The sequence below is a fragment of the Hyperoodon ampullatus genome (genome assembly GCF_949752795.1).
Source record: "Hyperoodon ampullatus genome assembly, chromosome: 19".
In the NCBI taxonomy this organism is placed as follows: domain Eukaryota; kingdom Metazoa; phylum Chordata; class Mammalia; order Artiodactyla; family Ziphiidae; genus Hyperoodon; species Hyperoodon ampullatus.
In genome coordinates this window covers 3,910,148-3,927,149 of record NC_136932.1, presented here as the reverse complement: position 1 = coordinate 3,927,149, position 17,002 = coordinate 3,910,148, and the positions used below count along the sequence as shown (strand labels likewise).

Genomic DNA, 17,002 nt, shown 5'->3' with positions numbered 1-17,002 from the left:
TTTATTGGAGTCTAATTGCTTTACAATGGTGTGTTAGTTTCTGCTTTATAAGAAAGTGAATCGGCTATACATATACATATATCCCCACATCTCTTCCCTCTTGCGTCTCCTTCCCACCCTCCCTGTCCCACCCCTCTAGGTGGTCACAAAGCACCGAGCTGATCTCCCTGTGCTATGCGGCTGCTTCCCACTAGCTATCAGTTTTACATTTGGTAGTGTATATATGTCCATGCCACTCTCTCACTTTGTCCCAGCTTACCCTTCCCCCTCCCCGTGTTTCTCTAAGGATTAACATGGAGCCCCTCCTATTCTCAGTGCCTGTAACTCTCTCCACACCCAGGACCCCAGAAAGGAGAGAAAGGAAAGAAGAGGATGGGTAAGAGAACTATCTTAACAAACTTGTGAGTCATTAAAAAGTGACCAAAAGAATTTAGGCTTTTAAAGTGATGTGAGAGTATCACATCGTTATCTCCTCAATGTGGCTGTCCCACCCACAGTTGCCATTTCAGTGAATATTTATCTTGATTTCATGTTAGTCTTATATGTACTACATAACTTTATTTCTCATCCCAGGCACCTGGTACCCTGCTATGCAGCTCAAAAGAAACTTGTAAAGTACAAATGGACTGTCCAAAACACTCAGTTTTGTTGGTGCTAAGGTTCCCTGACTCCCCATAGATAAATGATTGTCCAGTTGTTGTTTTTTCAGAACTGTGTCAAGGTTTAAAATTGTTCTCTATTTGCTGTGTCAAACAGATGGCCACTCTTAGTATGCAATCTCTCCTTCTATCTTCTCAGAATAGTCTTGTATTTTAGCCTGGTAACTTTAGTCTAGTCTTGATATCTTTTAGTGCTATGGTTTAAAAATATTTCCTTCTCAACCCCCTTGATATATTTTTAGAGTTACTGATTACACCTTAATTTCTCCTCTTTTCTTATCCAACAGCAGTATTTACCTTCATGGTCTTATTCAGGGGCTGAATGGTCATCCATTTTTTTAGATATAATATGCCATATCCTTCAAAACCACACCTCCTCCAATTATTGATTTTTGCTTTTAACAGGAACTTTTAATCACAGGCCTGCTTGAGTTCCCCTTCAGTTATTCAGCAAGTACTTTTTATTTATTTATTTTAAAATATTTTATTTCTTGTATTCTGGCAGCACATGGGATGGTTCCCCAACCAGGGATCGAACCCCGGCCTCCTCAGTGAAAGCGCAGAATCCTAAGCACTAGCCCACCAGGGAACTTCCATAAAATGTTTTACTTATTTATTTGGTAGCACCGGGTCTTGGTTGTGGCAGGCGGGCTCCTTAGCTGTGGCTCGCCAGCTCCTTAGTTGTGGCATGTGAACCCTTAGCTGTGGCATGCATGTGGTATCTAGCTCCCTGACCAGGGACTGAACCCAGGCCCCTTGCATGGGAAGTGCAGAGTCTTAACCACTGCGGCACCAGGGAAGTCCCTTATTTATTTTTTAAAGTCGAGATGTTATTTATTTATTTATTTATTTATTTTTGGCCATACTGTGGGCTTGTGGGATCTCAGTTCCCTGACCAGGGATTGAACTCAGGCCATGGCAGTGAAAGTCTGGAATCCTAACCACTAGACCACCAGGGAACTCCCAGCAAGTATTGAGTATCTGCTATTGCAAGCACTGTCCTAGGTTTTGAAGATTCAACAGTTAATGCACAAAATTCTAGTCCTCATGGGGTTTGTATTTTAGCATTTTCTGGGTGACAAGTGGTAAAACGAATAAATAAAACATGTGCTCTCTGAACCCATCTTTTTTTTTTGTTAATTATTTATTTTTGGCTGCACAACGGCTCTCTCTAGTTGCGGGGAGCGGGGGCTACTCTGTTGCTGTGCACAGGCTTCTCATTGCAGTGGCTTCTCTTGTTGCAGAGCAAGGGCTCTAGGGGCGCAGGCTTCAGTATTTGTGGTACTCAGGCTCAGTAGCTCCGTGGCATGTAGGATCTTCCCCGACCAGGGCTCAAACCTATGTTCCCTGCATTGGCAGGCGGATTCTTAACCACTGCACCACCAGGGAAGTCCCCTTAATCTGTCTTTGAAATGAGTAACTAGTTTTCTGAGGATTCAACGCTGTATACTCCTACACGGTGAAAGTGCGTTATAATCTGTGAACCACCCAGAATTAAGCCGCCTAATTCTCCAAACACATGATGGACTGGATGTTCTCATCAAATAAATTACCAGTTGGCCTTGTCCTTGGCTGTATGAGGACCAATGGCTCGCCCACTAGATTAGCAGGATCTTCCAGGGAGTCAAGAATTTGAGTCAACGCCTCTTTTGTCCCACAGCTAGGAACAACTTACTACAAACGCCAACTCAGTGACTGCCTAAAAGTGGTCTTTGCACCAGCTGTATGAAAACTACCTGAGTTGTTTAATAAACGGGCAAGGTTATCAGGCTGCCACCCAGGGTAAGAATCAGAACCTCTGGTGTGGTGCCTCAAAATGTGCAAGTTCAACAACTTCCCAAGGTGATGCTGGAGGTAAACCAATGTTTGGAAATCACAAAGATGTCGGCTAGAAGAGACTGGAGAACACTAGAAACTGAGGAAAATTCCTGAAAAGCAAAACTAACCTGCGTGGGAGGCTGGGCGGAGGGGGTGTGTGTGGGAGTTGGTACAGACAGAGGAGAAGGTGTTTGTATGATGACAAAAATAACTAATTATGCCACATCCCTCATAACCCCAACGTCCCACCACCGTCGTGGCAAGCCGTCCGCAGGGTTTGCCTGGGAAAGGCGGCGTAAGGATCCCTGACTGGCAAGGGGCCCAACGCGCAGCCCGCACGGAGCGGAAGCTGGGAGAGCGGTTTCCGCTGCCAGCACCCAAAATGGCGGCACGAGCGTCCCCACCATGCGAAACACATGCTCTGTGCCCCACCTCAGCATCTCAGGTCTCACTGGACTTTTGCAAGTCACCGTGGGAACCCTCAAGGGGGGGACCCCGCACTCCGGCGGCGATACCACCTCCCATTCCCAGCCCTAAGCCCTTATACCCTCGCCAAAGAATGCACTGGAAGCGCTCAGCCTATTAACTTCACTCCGTGCCCAGCCTGTAATACCTCCTGCAGCCGGCGAGCGGTGGGCGCACGGCCGAGGGGTCCCGAACGCCGGGCGATAGGGCCTTCGCCCCACTTTATTGGTGGGCCCATGCCGTGGGGCGGGCCTACATGCCCATTGGGCCGTGGACCGTGTCAGTCTTGGGAAATCGGTAAAGGGAGAAGGAGGCACACTCGGCCATTGGGTTCTCTCTGCTGTCAATCAAAGCGACATCCGGCGACGGCCACTGTCTTCGCTCGTTGATTGGAGAAACGTGTCCCGGGGGAGGACGCGGAGGGCGGGCTTCCGTGTGAGGTAGAAGGAGGGGGCGGGGAGGGAAGCGGAGGCTGGCGAGCTCTAGGCCGGCCGGCGGTGGCGGCGGCAAGGCCTGGCCTCGGGCTGAGCGCCTGCTGTGGCGGCAGCGGCGGACGCCGAGATCAGCAGAGGGTATCAAACACATTTCTTTCCCTAACGGGAGGGGCGCAGCGCCGCGGGGCCGAGGCTTACGGGCTGAAGGGCGGCGGGGTGGAGCTGAGGGGCAGGAGGCGGGAGCGGGCGGCCGAGCGGAGTTCGCGTCGGGGCCGGGCCCTGGGCCTGGCAGGGAGGGGCCGAGAGGCCGTGGAGAAAGCATCTCCGGGGTGGGTTGGACTGGGGAGGGCTGAGGGCCTGAGAAGGCGTGGTGTTAGGCCCAGGCTTGGGAGCGGGGTGGGGCCACAAGGGCGGAGGGCGGGGTGGGGTTTGGCCGTCAGGGTGGGTCAAGGCCAGGAAAGTAGCACTTGTTCGCTGCTGCCCAGAGGCTAGAAGTCGAGGCGCCAGGAGCGGCATGGCGACTTGGTCCCAGCCGGACTCGGGTATCCGGGGCAGGGTGGGACCGGGCTCAGGCCTGGCCTTACTCGATCTTTAAGGGACCTTGTCCGGTTTCTCGAACTTAATTGGCTCTTGGGAGGTTTTTAGTAGTAAATTGCGTGAGAACTGGAGGGAAGTGTAAGCAGGAATTCTGGGTCGCAGTTATGTTTACTGCAGCCAGATAAGGGCGTGTGTGTGTGTGTGTGTGTGTGTGTGTGTGTGTGTATCCCTCTTTCCCTTTAGGATGAAGTTCGTAGATGGGTCACAGCAGTGAACAGGAGAGAGCTATGTCGTGGTTTAGGAGGTTAATGGAAGCTCAGAAGCAGAGACTAGAAAGTGAAAGGCAGCTTTACTCTCTCCCCACTGGGCTATCTGGGTTGAAGACTTGGCCATATCCTTCTGCTTTGGATCAGAAGGTCACGTGAATGAAAATAAAACCTGCCTATTCAAATTCTGGACCGAATAATCCTGCCTCAGGGCCCCCCATCTCGTCAGTACCCCCATTTTTTTAAAAATGTGAGAGTGATAGGAAAGAGAAATCAGATTTTAAAGTTGGAAAAACAAAAGGCGTTATTCTTTTCTGTGATGTGGTGGTTGTCCTCTCGTCCTTTTATTCTCTCACCCGTTAATAATCTCTCCCTCCCTTTTAGAACTTGAAGGCACCAGAATTGTAGGCAGTTTTCTCCTGAGAGACGAGAAACAAACTTTCTTTTAAGATAGGAAATGGACTTCTCACGCTAAAAATAGAAGCTGGGTAGTGTGTATGGGGTGGGGGGAGGGTAGGTAAATCAGACAACGTGTAAAATATTTTGGATGCCCTGGGCATTATCTGCTTATCCAAAATGAGCTACCTTTTAGGGTACTGCAGAATTAATATCCAGAAACTGAGATCCCTTGTGAGCAATACCTTCCTCTCATAGTTGTTCTGTCTGGAACAGGTTTTCATGTTTTGTTTTTCTTGGAGTATAATAACTGATTTATTTTTAAATAAAAAATAAAAGTGGCCTTTTCATGTGTTTCCTACCTCTGCCTTGGTCATGGCATGAAAATTATGGAATCTTATCCTGTTGCTTTTGTGATTCCCATTTCAGGTTTCTTTGGAAACCCCCCTGGTAAGTGTGGAGGAGGCGGGACACTCTGACCCAAGACAAAAGGCCTGTAGCTCCAGCCAAAGGAAATAAACCTTAGGAGAGAGAAGGAAAAAAAAAAAATCCATCAGCTGTTCCCGAGAACAACCTGCAGTGAAATTTACAGAGAGGACAACTAATGTGAGTGAGGAAGTGACTGTATGTGGACTGTGGAGACAGTAAGTCACGTGGGCCCTGAGGGCCTGGACTGGGTTAGGAAACAGTTGTACTTTCAGAGGTGAGGTGTCAAGAAGGGAAAAGTGAATGTGGTCTGGAGTGTGGCCTTGGCTCCAAGGGGTGTGCTTTCCTCTGAGGCTGTCAGGAAGCTCAGCCCCTGTGTTCTGCCAGGGTGGGGTACAGGGTTGGGCACTGAGGAGGGTGACTTGCTGGCTGGAGCAGCAGAGCGGTGGCCTTGACTTGTCTTTTGGAAGATTTAAAAACCAAAAAGCATAAACATTCTGGTCCTTCAGCAATGCTTTCTCTGAAGAAATACTTAACGGAAGGACTCCTCCAGTTCACCATTCTGCTGAGCTTGATCGGGGTGCGGGTGGACGTGGATACTTACCTGACCTCGCAGCTCCCCCCGCTCCGGGAGATCATCCTGGGGCCCAGTTCCGCCTACACTCAGACCCAGTTCCACAACCTGAGGAATACCTTGGATGGCTATGGTATCCACCCCAAGAGCATAGACCTGGACAATTACTTCACTGCCCGGCGGCTCCTCAGTCAGGTGAGGGCCCTGGACAGGTTCCAGGTGCCAACCACTGAGGTTAACGCCTGGCTGGTCCACCGGGATCCGGAGGGGTCTGTCTCTGGCAGCCAGCCCAGCTCGGGCCTCGCCCTCGAGAGTTCCAGCGGTCTCCAAGATGTGACAGGCCCAGACAACGGGGTGCGAGAAAGCGAAACGGAGCAGGGATTCAGTGAAGATTTGGAGGATTTGGGGGCCGTCGCCCCTCCAGTCAGTGGAGACTTAACCAAAGAGGTTAGTGGCGACGTGGAGGGGAGGGTGGGAAGGGTCTGGGGTTGCGGGGGTGGGCTGGTCCTGAAGGAGTGTAGTAATAGTATAAGCCCTGTGAAGAACCAGAGAGGTTCCGGGGGGTCTCAGGCATTGCTCTGGGATAGGAGTGGGCGAGATTGTCTGACTAGGATCGGGGGTTGGGAGCATTTCCTTGTGCTGAACCACTGACCCACCTCTAAATGAACTGTCAGGGCAGTGGGAGGTCCTTAGAACATGCCTGTGTGTTTACTGCTTGGATTTCAACATGACTCCTGGAGGCCCGGGGTGGGGGAGGGAGTCATGTTATGATGGGCTTCGATGCGGTGTATGTTCGTTGCTAAGACACAAATATTTTGTGGACTGTTGCCTTGTACCTCCCCCCACATCCAAACGCACATACGTATCCTGAAGTTCTCCTCCTTTGTGGTCAGGCCTGTTGTGGTGGTAAGGCCCTGATAAGTCGCCTCTCCTGGGTCTGAGCCAAGGGGTAGATTTAGGTAGTTATTCTCGGCCAGGAGAGGGCCTAGGCTCCCATTCTCTGCCGAAGGCCCACTGCAGCGAGTAGGGACGGGAGGGATGGATGGGAACTAGAAGAGAAACTGCATTCTGCTGCTGAAGGCAGCTTGCTTTGAGCTGTCAGAGGTCTGAAGGGACGCGTGGCTGACACACGGTTCCGGGCAGAAGGTGATGCAGTCGCCTCTCACCACGTTAAATGGTTTCTGCTGCCCCTCCCCCACCACTGTGATAAGACTGCTTGGAGCTCTGCGTTTGGACCTGTCTTGCCACTCAGTCTTAAGGAGCTTGGGGAAAGGTCCAGTTCAGTCGCTGGCCATTAGGGAAGGAGGAGGCTGGATTGCACTGGGCTGGGTTCTCCAGAGCTGAGCCTGGAGGCGGGGGTGCACGGGGGCAGTGTTTGGGAAGAGGCGGTGTGGAGGTACGTTAAAAGTTTTACAGATGCCGTAGAACTTGGCTCTTTCTGCCTACCAGTCAGACCAGGTTTTGCCTACCATCCCGCGCTGAAGCCTGTTCCTGAGCTCGGTTCTCTGAGTGTTAGTGACTGTCAAATCATGTGGCTTTCTCTGGGCCAGTGGTCCTCAACTGGGGATGATTTTGTCCATCAGGGAACATGTGGCAGCGTCTAGAGACAGCTTTGGTTGTCACAACTGGAGAAGATGCTATTGGCATCTAGTGGAGAGAGGCATGGGATGCTGCTGAACTTCCTAAAAAGCATAGGACAGCCCCTAAATAACAGATTGATCTGGCCCCACATGTCAGTAGTGCCAGGGTTGCTCTGTGCTTAGCTGGCTCCTATTGGCTCTACTTTGAGAGAGACTAGAATTACCTGAGTCTGGGAGTCATGAGCACTCCTTGCCTTGCAGCGCCTCTTTTCTGAGAGTCTTACAGGGCCACCTCTCTTCTGCTTCCTCTGTTATTTACCTTCAACTGGACTCCAGTCTTGGCCCAGTGGTCTGAAGGAGCATGCCTCCCAGCCTCCTCTTCCATCATCCCACCCGCGGTAGCTCCTCAAGGGGTGGATGTATTGGGCTTGGGAACCCTGCGGCTGGTAACCCAGCAGGCGTAGCTTCATTCCTCTTCCTGCAGGGAGCTCTCCTGGGATGGGGTGGGATGGGATGTTTTCAATGTAATTGGATGGGTTGGGGTGGAATGGGACGGGACTGTGACCCTGCTTGCCTCCACTTCTTGATCGTCATGAAGTTTGTGCTTTCCCTGACCCCAGGCTTTCACTGCTCCCTTTGGAGATTGGGGGTGGGTTAGCATTAGGGGCCCAGGCTGGGTATGGGGGAAGGGAGGATTATTGTGTGTCTAGAACATTATTTCCTCAGCAACTCAGGGATAAAAATACCCAGGTCCAGAGCATGTGACAGGCACTGCTGGAGCTGGTATTATCCCTGGGTGGCAGCAGTCCCCTGCTGCCAGGCCTATTCGATGGACGGCTGTAGCCCAGGCCCTTGTCAGGGATAGGATTCCCCTCGAGGTTGGCACTCTGCCCGGAGAGGGGGGTGGCCTGTGTACAGCTCTTTGCAGCGAGGAGGAGCGCTCTGCGACCAAGGAGAACGTACTGTCCCTGACCTGACCTGAGGCTCAAGGGGAGCAGCAGTGAGGATGGGAGCCAGAATTGTGACCCTGATTCTGTCAGGGGCGTTCTTCCTGCTTTGGAGATGTAAGCCGGGGCTCAGGCGGAGATGGCTCTTGAACAAAGCCTGGGGTAAAGAGAAAGTGGGGGGCGGGGGGACACGTTTGTGTCCAGGACGTTGCGGAGCACCTGTCTCCTTCGGTGCTGGCGTTCAGGCTCCTGTCTCCCTCCTCTTGCCTGGGGCTGGGCCTGGCCGGCACTGTGACATCCCTGCATGTGTGCAGATGGCTTTCCCCCTTCCTTGTGTCTGGCTTGTTGTAGGGTGACAAAGCCCCTGGTTCCCAGTGGATCTGGGTGCACTGGGTTCCTGCCCAGGCTAGCTTTTTGAGCCTTGGGCTTGAGGACGACTGGCCACAGCCCTCCTGAGGAACGGGAAAACTCCTTACACTTCCAGGGAAGAACTTAGATTCCCGGAGAAGCTGTGGGAGGAGTGTCTGCCCAGTCCTGAGTCCCAGTCCTGAGTGGGCTGGGTAAGCAGGATGCGACAGGAGGGAGAGTGGCACCCCTTCCCCCCAGGGCTCTCTCACTGCGCCACCCCGGCTGGCTGACTGGGCTGGGTGGGGCTGCCCGCCCCTGGGTGCGTCTCCTTGAGGAGACGGAGGCGGCCCAGGGATGGGCTGGTTCCTTGCGGCAGCTTCTCCAGCTGCCCTGGTGCAGAGATTGGCTCCCGGCTGCAGCTAGGTAACAGGCGGTGGGAGGGGATTGGCTCCTTCCGCATCTCCAGCGGAGACTTGGGGGAGGAGATTGGCTCTCGTCGCAGCCTAGGTAACGACAGTGGGAGGGGATTGGCTCTTTCCGCAGCCCAGCTGCTGACCTGGGGGAGGGGATTGGCTCTCTGCAGCCTCAGCAGTGACCTGCGGGGTGGGAGGGGGAGGGGATTGGCTCCTTGCTGCAGCCTAGGTAACAAGTTTGGGGGGCGTGGGGAGGGGGAGAGAGGGAGGAGCGGGAGGATAGGCCCAGGAGGGAGCTCGCTTTTCTCTGCAGCTTGAGCACGGAGCATGGGGTGGGAGTCCCATCTCACTGCAGCCTCTGCGGTGAGCTCAGGGTGGGGGCTGCCGGGCGCCTGAGTGGAACTGGGGTTGTGAGGTGGGAGGGGGCTGCTCCAGGATGGAGGAAGGGGGCTGGGCTGGGCCGCCCAGGCAGCAGCACGGGCGGGGCACCCTCCTTGGGCCCCTCGGAGCTAGCAAGGGGCCACCCTTCCAGCCTGGTGTGCTCCCTGCGAGCCAAGAGCTCCTTGGAGCCCCCTGTCCGGCTGCCCAGCACCAGCTGCCCTGGGGCTCATCTCGCAGACCATGACCCGCCTGGACCGCAGCTCTCACAGTGGTGGGGGCCATGCCAAAGGGAGCCGGCCCCTTAACTCTTTGGTGGCTGGTCGCCGGGCGGCCCAGCCCCCCTCTGCTCCTGGGTCCAGGGCTTCTGTTCAGGTTGGTATATGTGGGGAGACTGCAGGGAGAGGTACACCTGGGAGGTCTTAGGATCAGGGAGGCTTACTGTGGGAGAGGGATACCTGGTCAGAGCTAGGGAGGTGGGTCTAAGCTAAGGATACTGCTTTCTGGAAAGTATCTGCCTTTTAATCTCTGACTGGAAGGCAACAGTTTAGGGTTTCTTCAACTGCAGGGGGTGGCATGTATAAGAAACCCGAACGTCTCATATTTATTGGGGTTGTACGCTGGTGGCAGTGGGGGTGGCAGGTGGAGCCGGAACTAATCAGGAGCCGCCAGCGTAGAGTGAGAGGGAGGCATTTCGGTGCCCGGGGCGGCAGCTGTGGCTGGGCAGTGATGGGGGCTATGTCCTTGAGTGGGTTGCCTGATGGGAGTCAGTGAGTCCTGGGGTGTGGTAAGGGAGTGAGAGCACTGGTTTGTGGGGACACCGTGGGGCTGGCCTTGGCAGGGGTGGGGTGTCCAGTGAGGATCATCTGACTGCCTGAGGCTCTCCGGGGATTGAGGCAGCTTGCTAGGATCAGCTGAGAGTGGGCATTCTATTCTGGCAGGGATGGATCTTGAGGTGAGCCTGGCCTGAGAATTGTGGGTGTTCAGCCTTACTCCTGCCTCATCCAGGGAAGGGGGACCGGCCGTAGGAAGGGCTGGATAGCCTGTCGTTGTCATTGGTTGCATCAGGTGGTTGCAAATGCAGGGATTTTCCTCTCCGGTCCACCCCACCCCTTTATGCAAATGAAATGGCACCACAGGCTGATGCAAGCCTGGCCACTGCGAAGCAGTTTTGCTTGACAGTTCACTCTTGCTTGCCATGGCCAGCTTTCTACAAACCAAGTTTTAAGGGATTCCCATTCCCGAAACGAGAAGTGTCTCCTGCTTCCCCCTTTCTTCTTAAGTAGTGGTAAGATGGCCCTGCCTTTTGGCCTGGCTGTGCCTCTGGTCCACATCCTAAGCCCGCAGACCGGTAGGGCGATGGTTGCGCTAGTGGTTTTCGCTAGCTCTTTTTTTTTTTTTTTTTTTTTTGAGGCTGGTGTCTGGAAATGGATGAATGAAGCCGTGCTGGTACGGAGGGGACGGGGGGTGGAGTCTGGCAGGTGTAGATGGGGAGGGGCCCCACCCGGGAGTAGTTGGGGTGATGCTAGGAGGAACCTCTGAGGGGCAGGACAGGGAGGGGCCCCTGGACCCCAGAGCTAAAGTCATGATGCTCTGTCTTTCAGGACATAGATCTGATTGACATCCTTTGGCGACAGGATATTGACCTGGGGGCTGGACGTGAGGTTTTTGACTACAGTCATCGCCAGAAGGAGCAGGATGTGGATAAGGAGCTGCGAGATGGAGCGGGGCAGGAGGACGCCTGGCCGGGCGAGGGTGCAGACGCTCTGGCACGAAACCTGCTAGTGGACGGGGAGACCGGGGAGAGCTTCCCTGCACAGGTACTCCCGCCTCTGCCCACCTCCAGAAACTTCTCTGTAGAGAAGGCGGGCTGTGTCTGTGGGACGGGCCTGAATGTATATCTCGGGTTGGGGTCTCTAAGTCACAGTGGTGGCTGAGGAAGCGGGAGTGGAAGAGCCGCAGCGGCGGAGGGGCCACGCCTCGGTCACGAACAGCACACGGCAGGCGGAGCACCCAGCGGCCTCCTGCCAGCGTCAGAACCCCCCACTCTCTTCTCCCCTGGAGTTTGGGACTCAGGGCCAGCCGACAGCCTGGGAACGGAGGGAGAGTGTAGGCCTGCAACCATGCAGGGCCTCCTTCAAGCTTCCCCTTGGAAAGGCTGGGGAAGGGGCTTCGGCCCCCAGGCAGCCAAGGCCCGGGTCAGTCAGACTTAACAGTTGCTGTTGCCACAGGTGCCTGGTGGGGAGGACCAGACAGCCCTGTCCCTGGAAGAGTGCCTTAGGCTGCTGGAGGCCACCTGCCCCTTTGGGGAGAATGCTGAGGTGAGCAGGACTCCAGGGAGAGCCCACTGAGTCAGCAGGGCAGCCTGCACACAGTGTGTCTCTCTGTGGCTGCCTGAGGGGCCGGCTTTTGGTGTTGGCCTTGTCCTGGCTGCTGGGGGTGAATTCAGAGGAAGGAAGAAACAGAACCCCAGGTGGTAGAGTCTCGGGGAGGAAAGCAGAAGGTGGTCTTTCCTCCTCCCCTGTTAAACCCTCTGTGTTTTGCCCTAGTTTCCAGCAGACATTTCCAGCATAACAGAAGCAGTGCCTAGTGAGAGTGAGCCCCCAGGTCTTCAAAACAATCTTTTGTCTCCTCTCCTGACGGGGACAGAGTCTCCATTTGATTTGGAACAGCAGTGGCAAGATCTCATGTCCATCATGGAAATGCAGGTAGGATTACCAGAGCCAGACACAAACCTATCGGACTTTGTGTGGGGTGTCTTCATACTCGGTTGCTTTTCCACTTCTGGGAAAAGAGAGAGTAACTAACACCTTTCTGGTCCATAGGAAAGTGGGGACACTGAGAGGTAACTGTCCACGTGTCAGTAGGTGGTGGAGTCAGGACTGGGGTTTGGGTTAAAGCCCTGGGGCTGAGGCTTCTAAAGCAGGCCTGCCTCCTAGGTGCGCCTCCTTCTTTTCCTTCAGGCAGATAATCACTTGGCTGGGTGTTTCCTAGGTTTAGCATTAATAAAAGCGGACATTCTTATAGTGCTTTACAGCCATTGTCATCTCACTTGGCCCTCACGATCATCTAGTCAGCCCTTTATTATTTTAAACGTGAGGACACTGAACCGCAGAGAGAGACTGAGTGAAATGCTCCTGGTCTTACAGCAAGTGGTACATCTAGGCTTTCTTACTCCAAGGCTGGGTGTACTTTTCACTGTGCTGCTTTTGCAACGTTAGGTGCTTTTTTCCTCTCCTCCATGATGGGGGAGTCTGGGCCAAACATGACCTGGAGCTGATCAGTCCTGCCTTGGGGTGGAGTCCACAGGGAGGAACCCGTCTCTGCCAGGCATGATGGATCACGCGGGGCCAGGAGCTGATGCTGGGGGCTGTGGTTTCCTGTCTCTTGCCTTTACACCCGTGCAGCTGTGCCTGTGTTGGGTGCCTGCTGTCGTGAGCCCCCAGCCACACCTGGGGATGGAGTCTGCGCTAAGTGAACGGTGACGCTCTTCTCCCCTCCCAGGCCATGGAAGTGAACACATCAACAAGTGAGATCCTGTACGACGCCCCTCCAGGAGACCCACTGAGCACCAACTACAGCCTTGCCCCCAACACTCCCATCAATCAGAATGTCAGCCTGCATCAGGCGTCCCTGGGGGGCTGCAGCCAGGACTTCTCTCTCTTCAGCCCGGAGGTGGAGAGCCTGCCTGTGGCCGGCAGCTCCACGCTGCTCCCGCTGGTCCCCAGCAATTCCACCAGCCTCAACTCCACCTTTGGTTCCACCAACCTGGCAGGGCTCTTCTTTCCACCCCAGCTGAATGGCACAGCCAATGACACAGCAGGCCCTGAGCTGCCTGACCCGCTCGGGGGTCTGTTAGATGAAGCCATGCTAGACGAGATCAGCCTGATGGACCTGGCCATTGAAGAAGGCTTTAACCCCGTGCAGGCCTCCCAGCTCGAAGAGGAATTTGACTCTGACTCAGGCCTCTCCTTGGACTCCAGCCATAGCCCTTCCTCCCTGAGCAGCTCTGAAGGCAGTTCTTCCTCCTCCTCCTCCTCCTCGTCCTCGTCCTCCTCCTCTTCCTCCTCCTCCTCCTCTTCCTCAGCCTCTTCCTCCTTTTCTGAGGAAGGCGCAGTTGGCTACAGTTCTGACTCTGAGGCCTTGGATCTGGAGGAGGCCGAGGGCGCTGTGGGCTACCAGCCCGAGTATTCCAAGTTCTGCCGCATGAGCTACCAGGACCCAGCTCAGCTCTCCTGCCTGCCCTATTTGGAGCACGTGGGCCACAACCACACATACAACATGGCACCCAGTGCCCTCGACTCTGCTGACCCGCCCCCACCCAGCACCCTCAAGAAGGGCAGCAAGGAGAAGCAGGCCGACTTCCTGGACAAACAGATGAGCCGGGACGAGCATCGAGCCCGAGCCATGAAGATCCCCTTCACCAACGACAAGATCATCAACCTGCCCGTGGAGGAGTTCAACGAGCTGCTGTCCAAGTACCAGCTGAGCGAGGCCCAGCTGAGCCTCATCCGTGACATCCGGCGCCGGGGCAAGAACAAGATGGCGGCGCAAAACTGCCGCAAGCGCAAGCTGGACACCATCCTGAACCTGGAGCGGGACGTGGAGGACCTGCAGCGCGATAAAGCCCGGCTGCTGCGGGAGAAGGTGGAGTTCCTCCGGTCCCTGCGGCAGATGAAGCAGAAGGTCCAGAGCTTGTACCAGGAAGTGTTTGGGCGGCTGCGGGATGAGAACGGGCGGCCCTACTCGCCCAGTCAGTACGCGCTGCAGTACGCCGGGGACGGCAGCGTCCTCCTCATCCCCCGCACCTTGGCTGACCAGCAGGCCCGGCGGCAGGAGAGGAAGCCGAAGGACCGGAGAAAGTGAGCCTGGGGAGGAAGGGGGTTGACGCTCACCGAGATGGAAACTGGAGAAGGGCTGGGCCTGGACCTGGACCTACAGCGGGGACTTTAATGCCTTCTTATCCAATAGATCTCAGATGGGATGACTGCGGGTCAGTGGACAGGAAGAGGCAGGCGCAGGCGCTGTCTGGCTCAGCTTCCCCCACTGAGGGGGGTGGAAGTGGCCAGACCGTTTGGGTGGACAGGGTCCTCACCCCAACCCCTTTCCTTTGAGGGAAGGGTGGTGCTGGCATTGCTGGAGGCCGAAAAAGGGAAAGTAAGGGACTTGCGAGAGGAGAGGAAAGTAGTAGAAGGTCTCATTCCTGGAAGGAAGGAAGGAAGGAAGGAAGGAAGGAAGGAAAACAACCCAGAAAAATCAAAGCGGGAAGAAAATCAGAGGGCGCGTTAGGTTGACTCTGGCCAGGATTCCAGGCAGCAGGTTTTAGAGGGGACTGGATCACTGGTGTGAGTAAACCCCACTTCGACCTAGGGGAGGGGTGGAACACGGAGCAGGTTCTGGGGGGGCCTGTGAACTCGTCCTGCCCCTGCACTTTGGCATCCCTGAAGGGGGGCTCTTGGAGGATATCTCCTGGGAGGTTTCCATCAGAGGGGAGCCCCTGGGACCCGACACTGGCCTGGAGGGTTAGGATCAAAGGGTAGAGTCAACAGGCAGGGGTCGTGCGGCCTCTTGCTGCAGCAGCCCCAACACCAAGCATGTCACTCACTGCCCCGCCATACATCTTCCTCTGTGCCCAGTCACCCCTGAGCTGAGGCTCCCACGTCTCCATCAGAGCATGCACGCGAATGCTGTTCTCTTCCCACCCGTGTGCCCCCGCCCCTCACCGGCTGCCTGGAGCTCTTCTGGAGCTGGGGTGCTGGCAGTGCCCACAGGGCTGGGCCTGCAGCCTCCTGGGAGCTGCTCTGAGGCAGGGGGATGGTGTGGAGAAGCCAGGCAGTATTCAGCACAACACTGGGGAGTGACCCTTCCCTCAGGCCTCCCCTACCAACAACTGGGCTTTGTCACTGGAAAGACAAAAAAACTACAAAACCCAGAAGCAACAACAAAAACTAGTCCTCTTAGAGTTTCTTGCGCTTTGATTTTTTTAGGGCTTGAGCCCTGTTTCACTTATAGGGTCTAGAATGCTTGTGTTGAGTAAAAAGGAGATACCAATATTCAAAGCTGCTAAATGTTCTCTTTGCCATAAAGACTCCGTGTAACCGTGTGAACACTTGGGATTTTTCTCCTCTGTCCCGAGGTCTCTGTCTTTCTTTTTTGGGTTTGTTTCTAGGAGAATGAGAAGTGCATGTAACGGGGGCTGAGGGTACCCCTCCCTCAGGCTCTTGGCCACAGGCAGCTTCTCCACACCCCCAGTTTAGCAAGGGCTCCTGGAGGACCGCCTGGGGGAGGCAGAGGGGAGCGCCAAGGTGGCCAGGTGGTTCCAGGACCACAGTGTCTCTAACTGTTGCCACTGCTGTCCCCACCTCGGCCTGGGTCTGGAGCGTCGTCTGCCCCAGGCTAGCAGGAATGAGTTGAAGCGGGGAAGCACTGATTCTCCTCCCCGCTCAGGTGGGGAGGCATTCTAACTGAGCAGTAGGGATAGAAGGCACGAGCCTGGGAAGTGCTTTTATAAATTATTTTCCTTGTAGATTTTATTTTTAATTTATCTCTGTGACCTGCCAGGGAGAGGAGAGAGAGATGCTGTGAGCACATGACAAAATAAAATAAAATAAAATGGATGATTTATTCTCAAGTGCAATTTTTCCCTATTTTGAAGTTAAATTGAGAGTAAAGGAAACAGGCCCCATGAGGAGAGGACTGGCCATTGTGTGGCTAAGGCAGAGCTCGTAGGGGAAAGTGGGTGGAGAGCAGCGGAGGTTGACAGTGAAGAATTTAAGAGAGACAAAAGTCTTAAATACTGTATTAAAGCTTCCAAACGTGTTACGTACCTTTTTGTAGGGTTTGCCAGCTGAATCCTTTTAGAGGAAGGATTCAGAATCCTTTTTGGCCTTTCTCGTAGGGCTAGGCTAGGTGGGTGTTGTCACCTGGCCCAGCTCCTTACCTGTCTTCCTGTGGGAAACTGCATTTTTAATATTGATTGTGCTGTTATTTCTCTGGTGGCCCCACCTACCAAGGGGGTGCAGAGCTTTGGAGCGCAGTCACAGTGACGACGGTGACGGCAGAGACCCAAGAGACCTACAGGACCAGCACATGCCAAGCACTTCTCTTTAACAGCAGGGCCACGGAACCAGAGAACAGAAAGCTAGACCCCAGGGTTTAAGGCATTTGAAAGCTCTCCAGTTGAGGTGACCAGAATCTGTTCTTCTTCAAAATAATACAAAAAGCCTGTAAAGAGTTGAATGCTTTAAGGTACCGGACGGTTGCTGGAACAGCCACATGCGCATCTAGGGGTAGGTACTTGACAAATGTCCAAGTAATGAATGCCCACCTGGCAGTCTCTGTGAGATTACCAGATGAAGTTTAGGACTGGAAGCTGTGATCCTCCTCATGAAACCTGTGATCTTGAACTCCCCATGTACCACTGTATGACCTGGCTTTAGCCCAGTCCTTTAATGATGCTACTAGAGTTTATCCTGTGGGGTGAATAGAATTCTGGGAATAACACTTGAGTTCTTTTTTGTTTCAATTTACAATGGCTTTTGCCCCCCATCTAGTTGGAACGGGTTGGTCCTATCAAACAAGAGCCCTTTCCTAATTAGTAATTAACTTATGACTGTAAGCCAAATAAAAATGAAGATTCTTAAAAAAATAAAAGGCTAAAAATTAAGTCAGAAAAACTAATTTATGCTGATAAAAAATACAAGTTATATACAGAAAACTGTGACAAGTAAAATTCAGAGTAATGTTTTTGTATACTTTCTA

At 54.1% G+C, this 17,002-nt stretch overlaps 1 protein-coding gene across 6 annotated transcripts; it reads left to right on the top strand.

Moving 5' to 3' along the window:
• Nucleotides 1–5,512: 5,512 nt before the first annotated feature.
• On the top strand, nt 5,513–16,742 carry NFE2L1 (NFE2 like bZIP transcription factor 1; the record flags this gene model as incomplete). Of its 6 annotated transcripts, none has more annotated exons than XM_079725701.1 (5): nt 5,513–6,022; nt 10,879–11,061; nt 11,473–11,562; nt 11,791–11,949; nt 12,746–16,742. In XM_079725701.1, the coding sequence occupies 5 exons, from the start codon at nt 5,513–5,515 to the stop codon at nt 14,105–14,107; spliced, it is 2,304 nt and encodes a 767-aa protein (XP_079581827.1). In that variant the 3' UTR covers nt 14,108–16,742. The 6 variants fall into 6 exon arrangements, with proteins under 6 accessions (XP_079581827.1, XP_079581826.1, XP_079581828.1 ...); XM_079725700.1 differs by having other exon boundaries at nt 10,846–11,061; XM_079725702.1 differs by lacking the exon at nt 11,473–11,562 and having other exon boundaries at nt 10,846–11,061.
• Between the last annotated feature and the right edge of the window lie 260 nt (nt 16,743–17,002).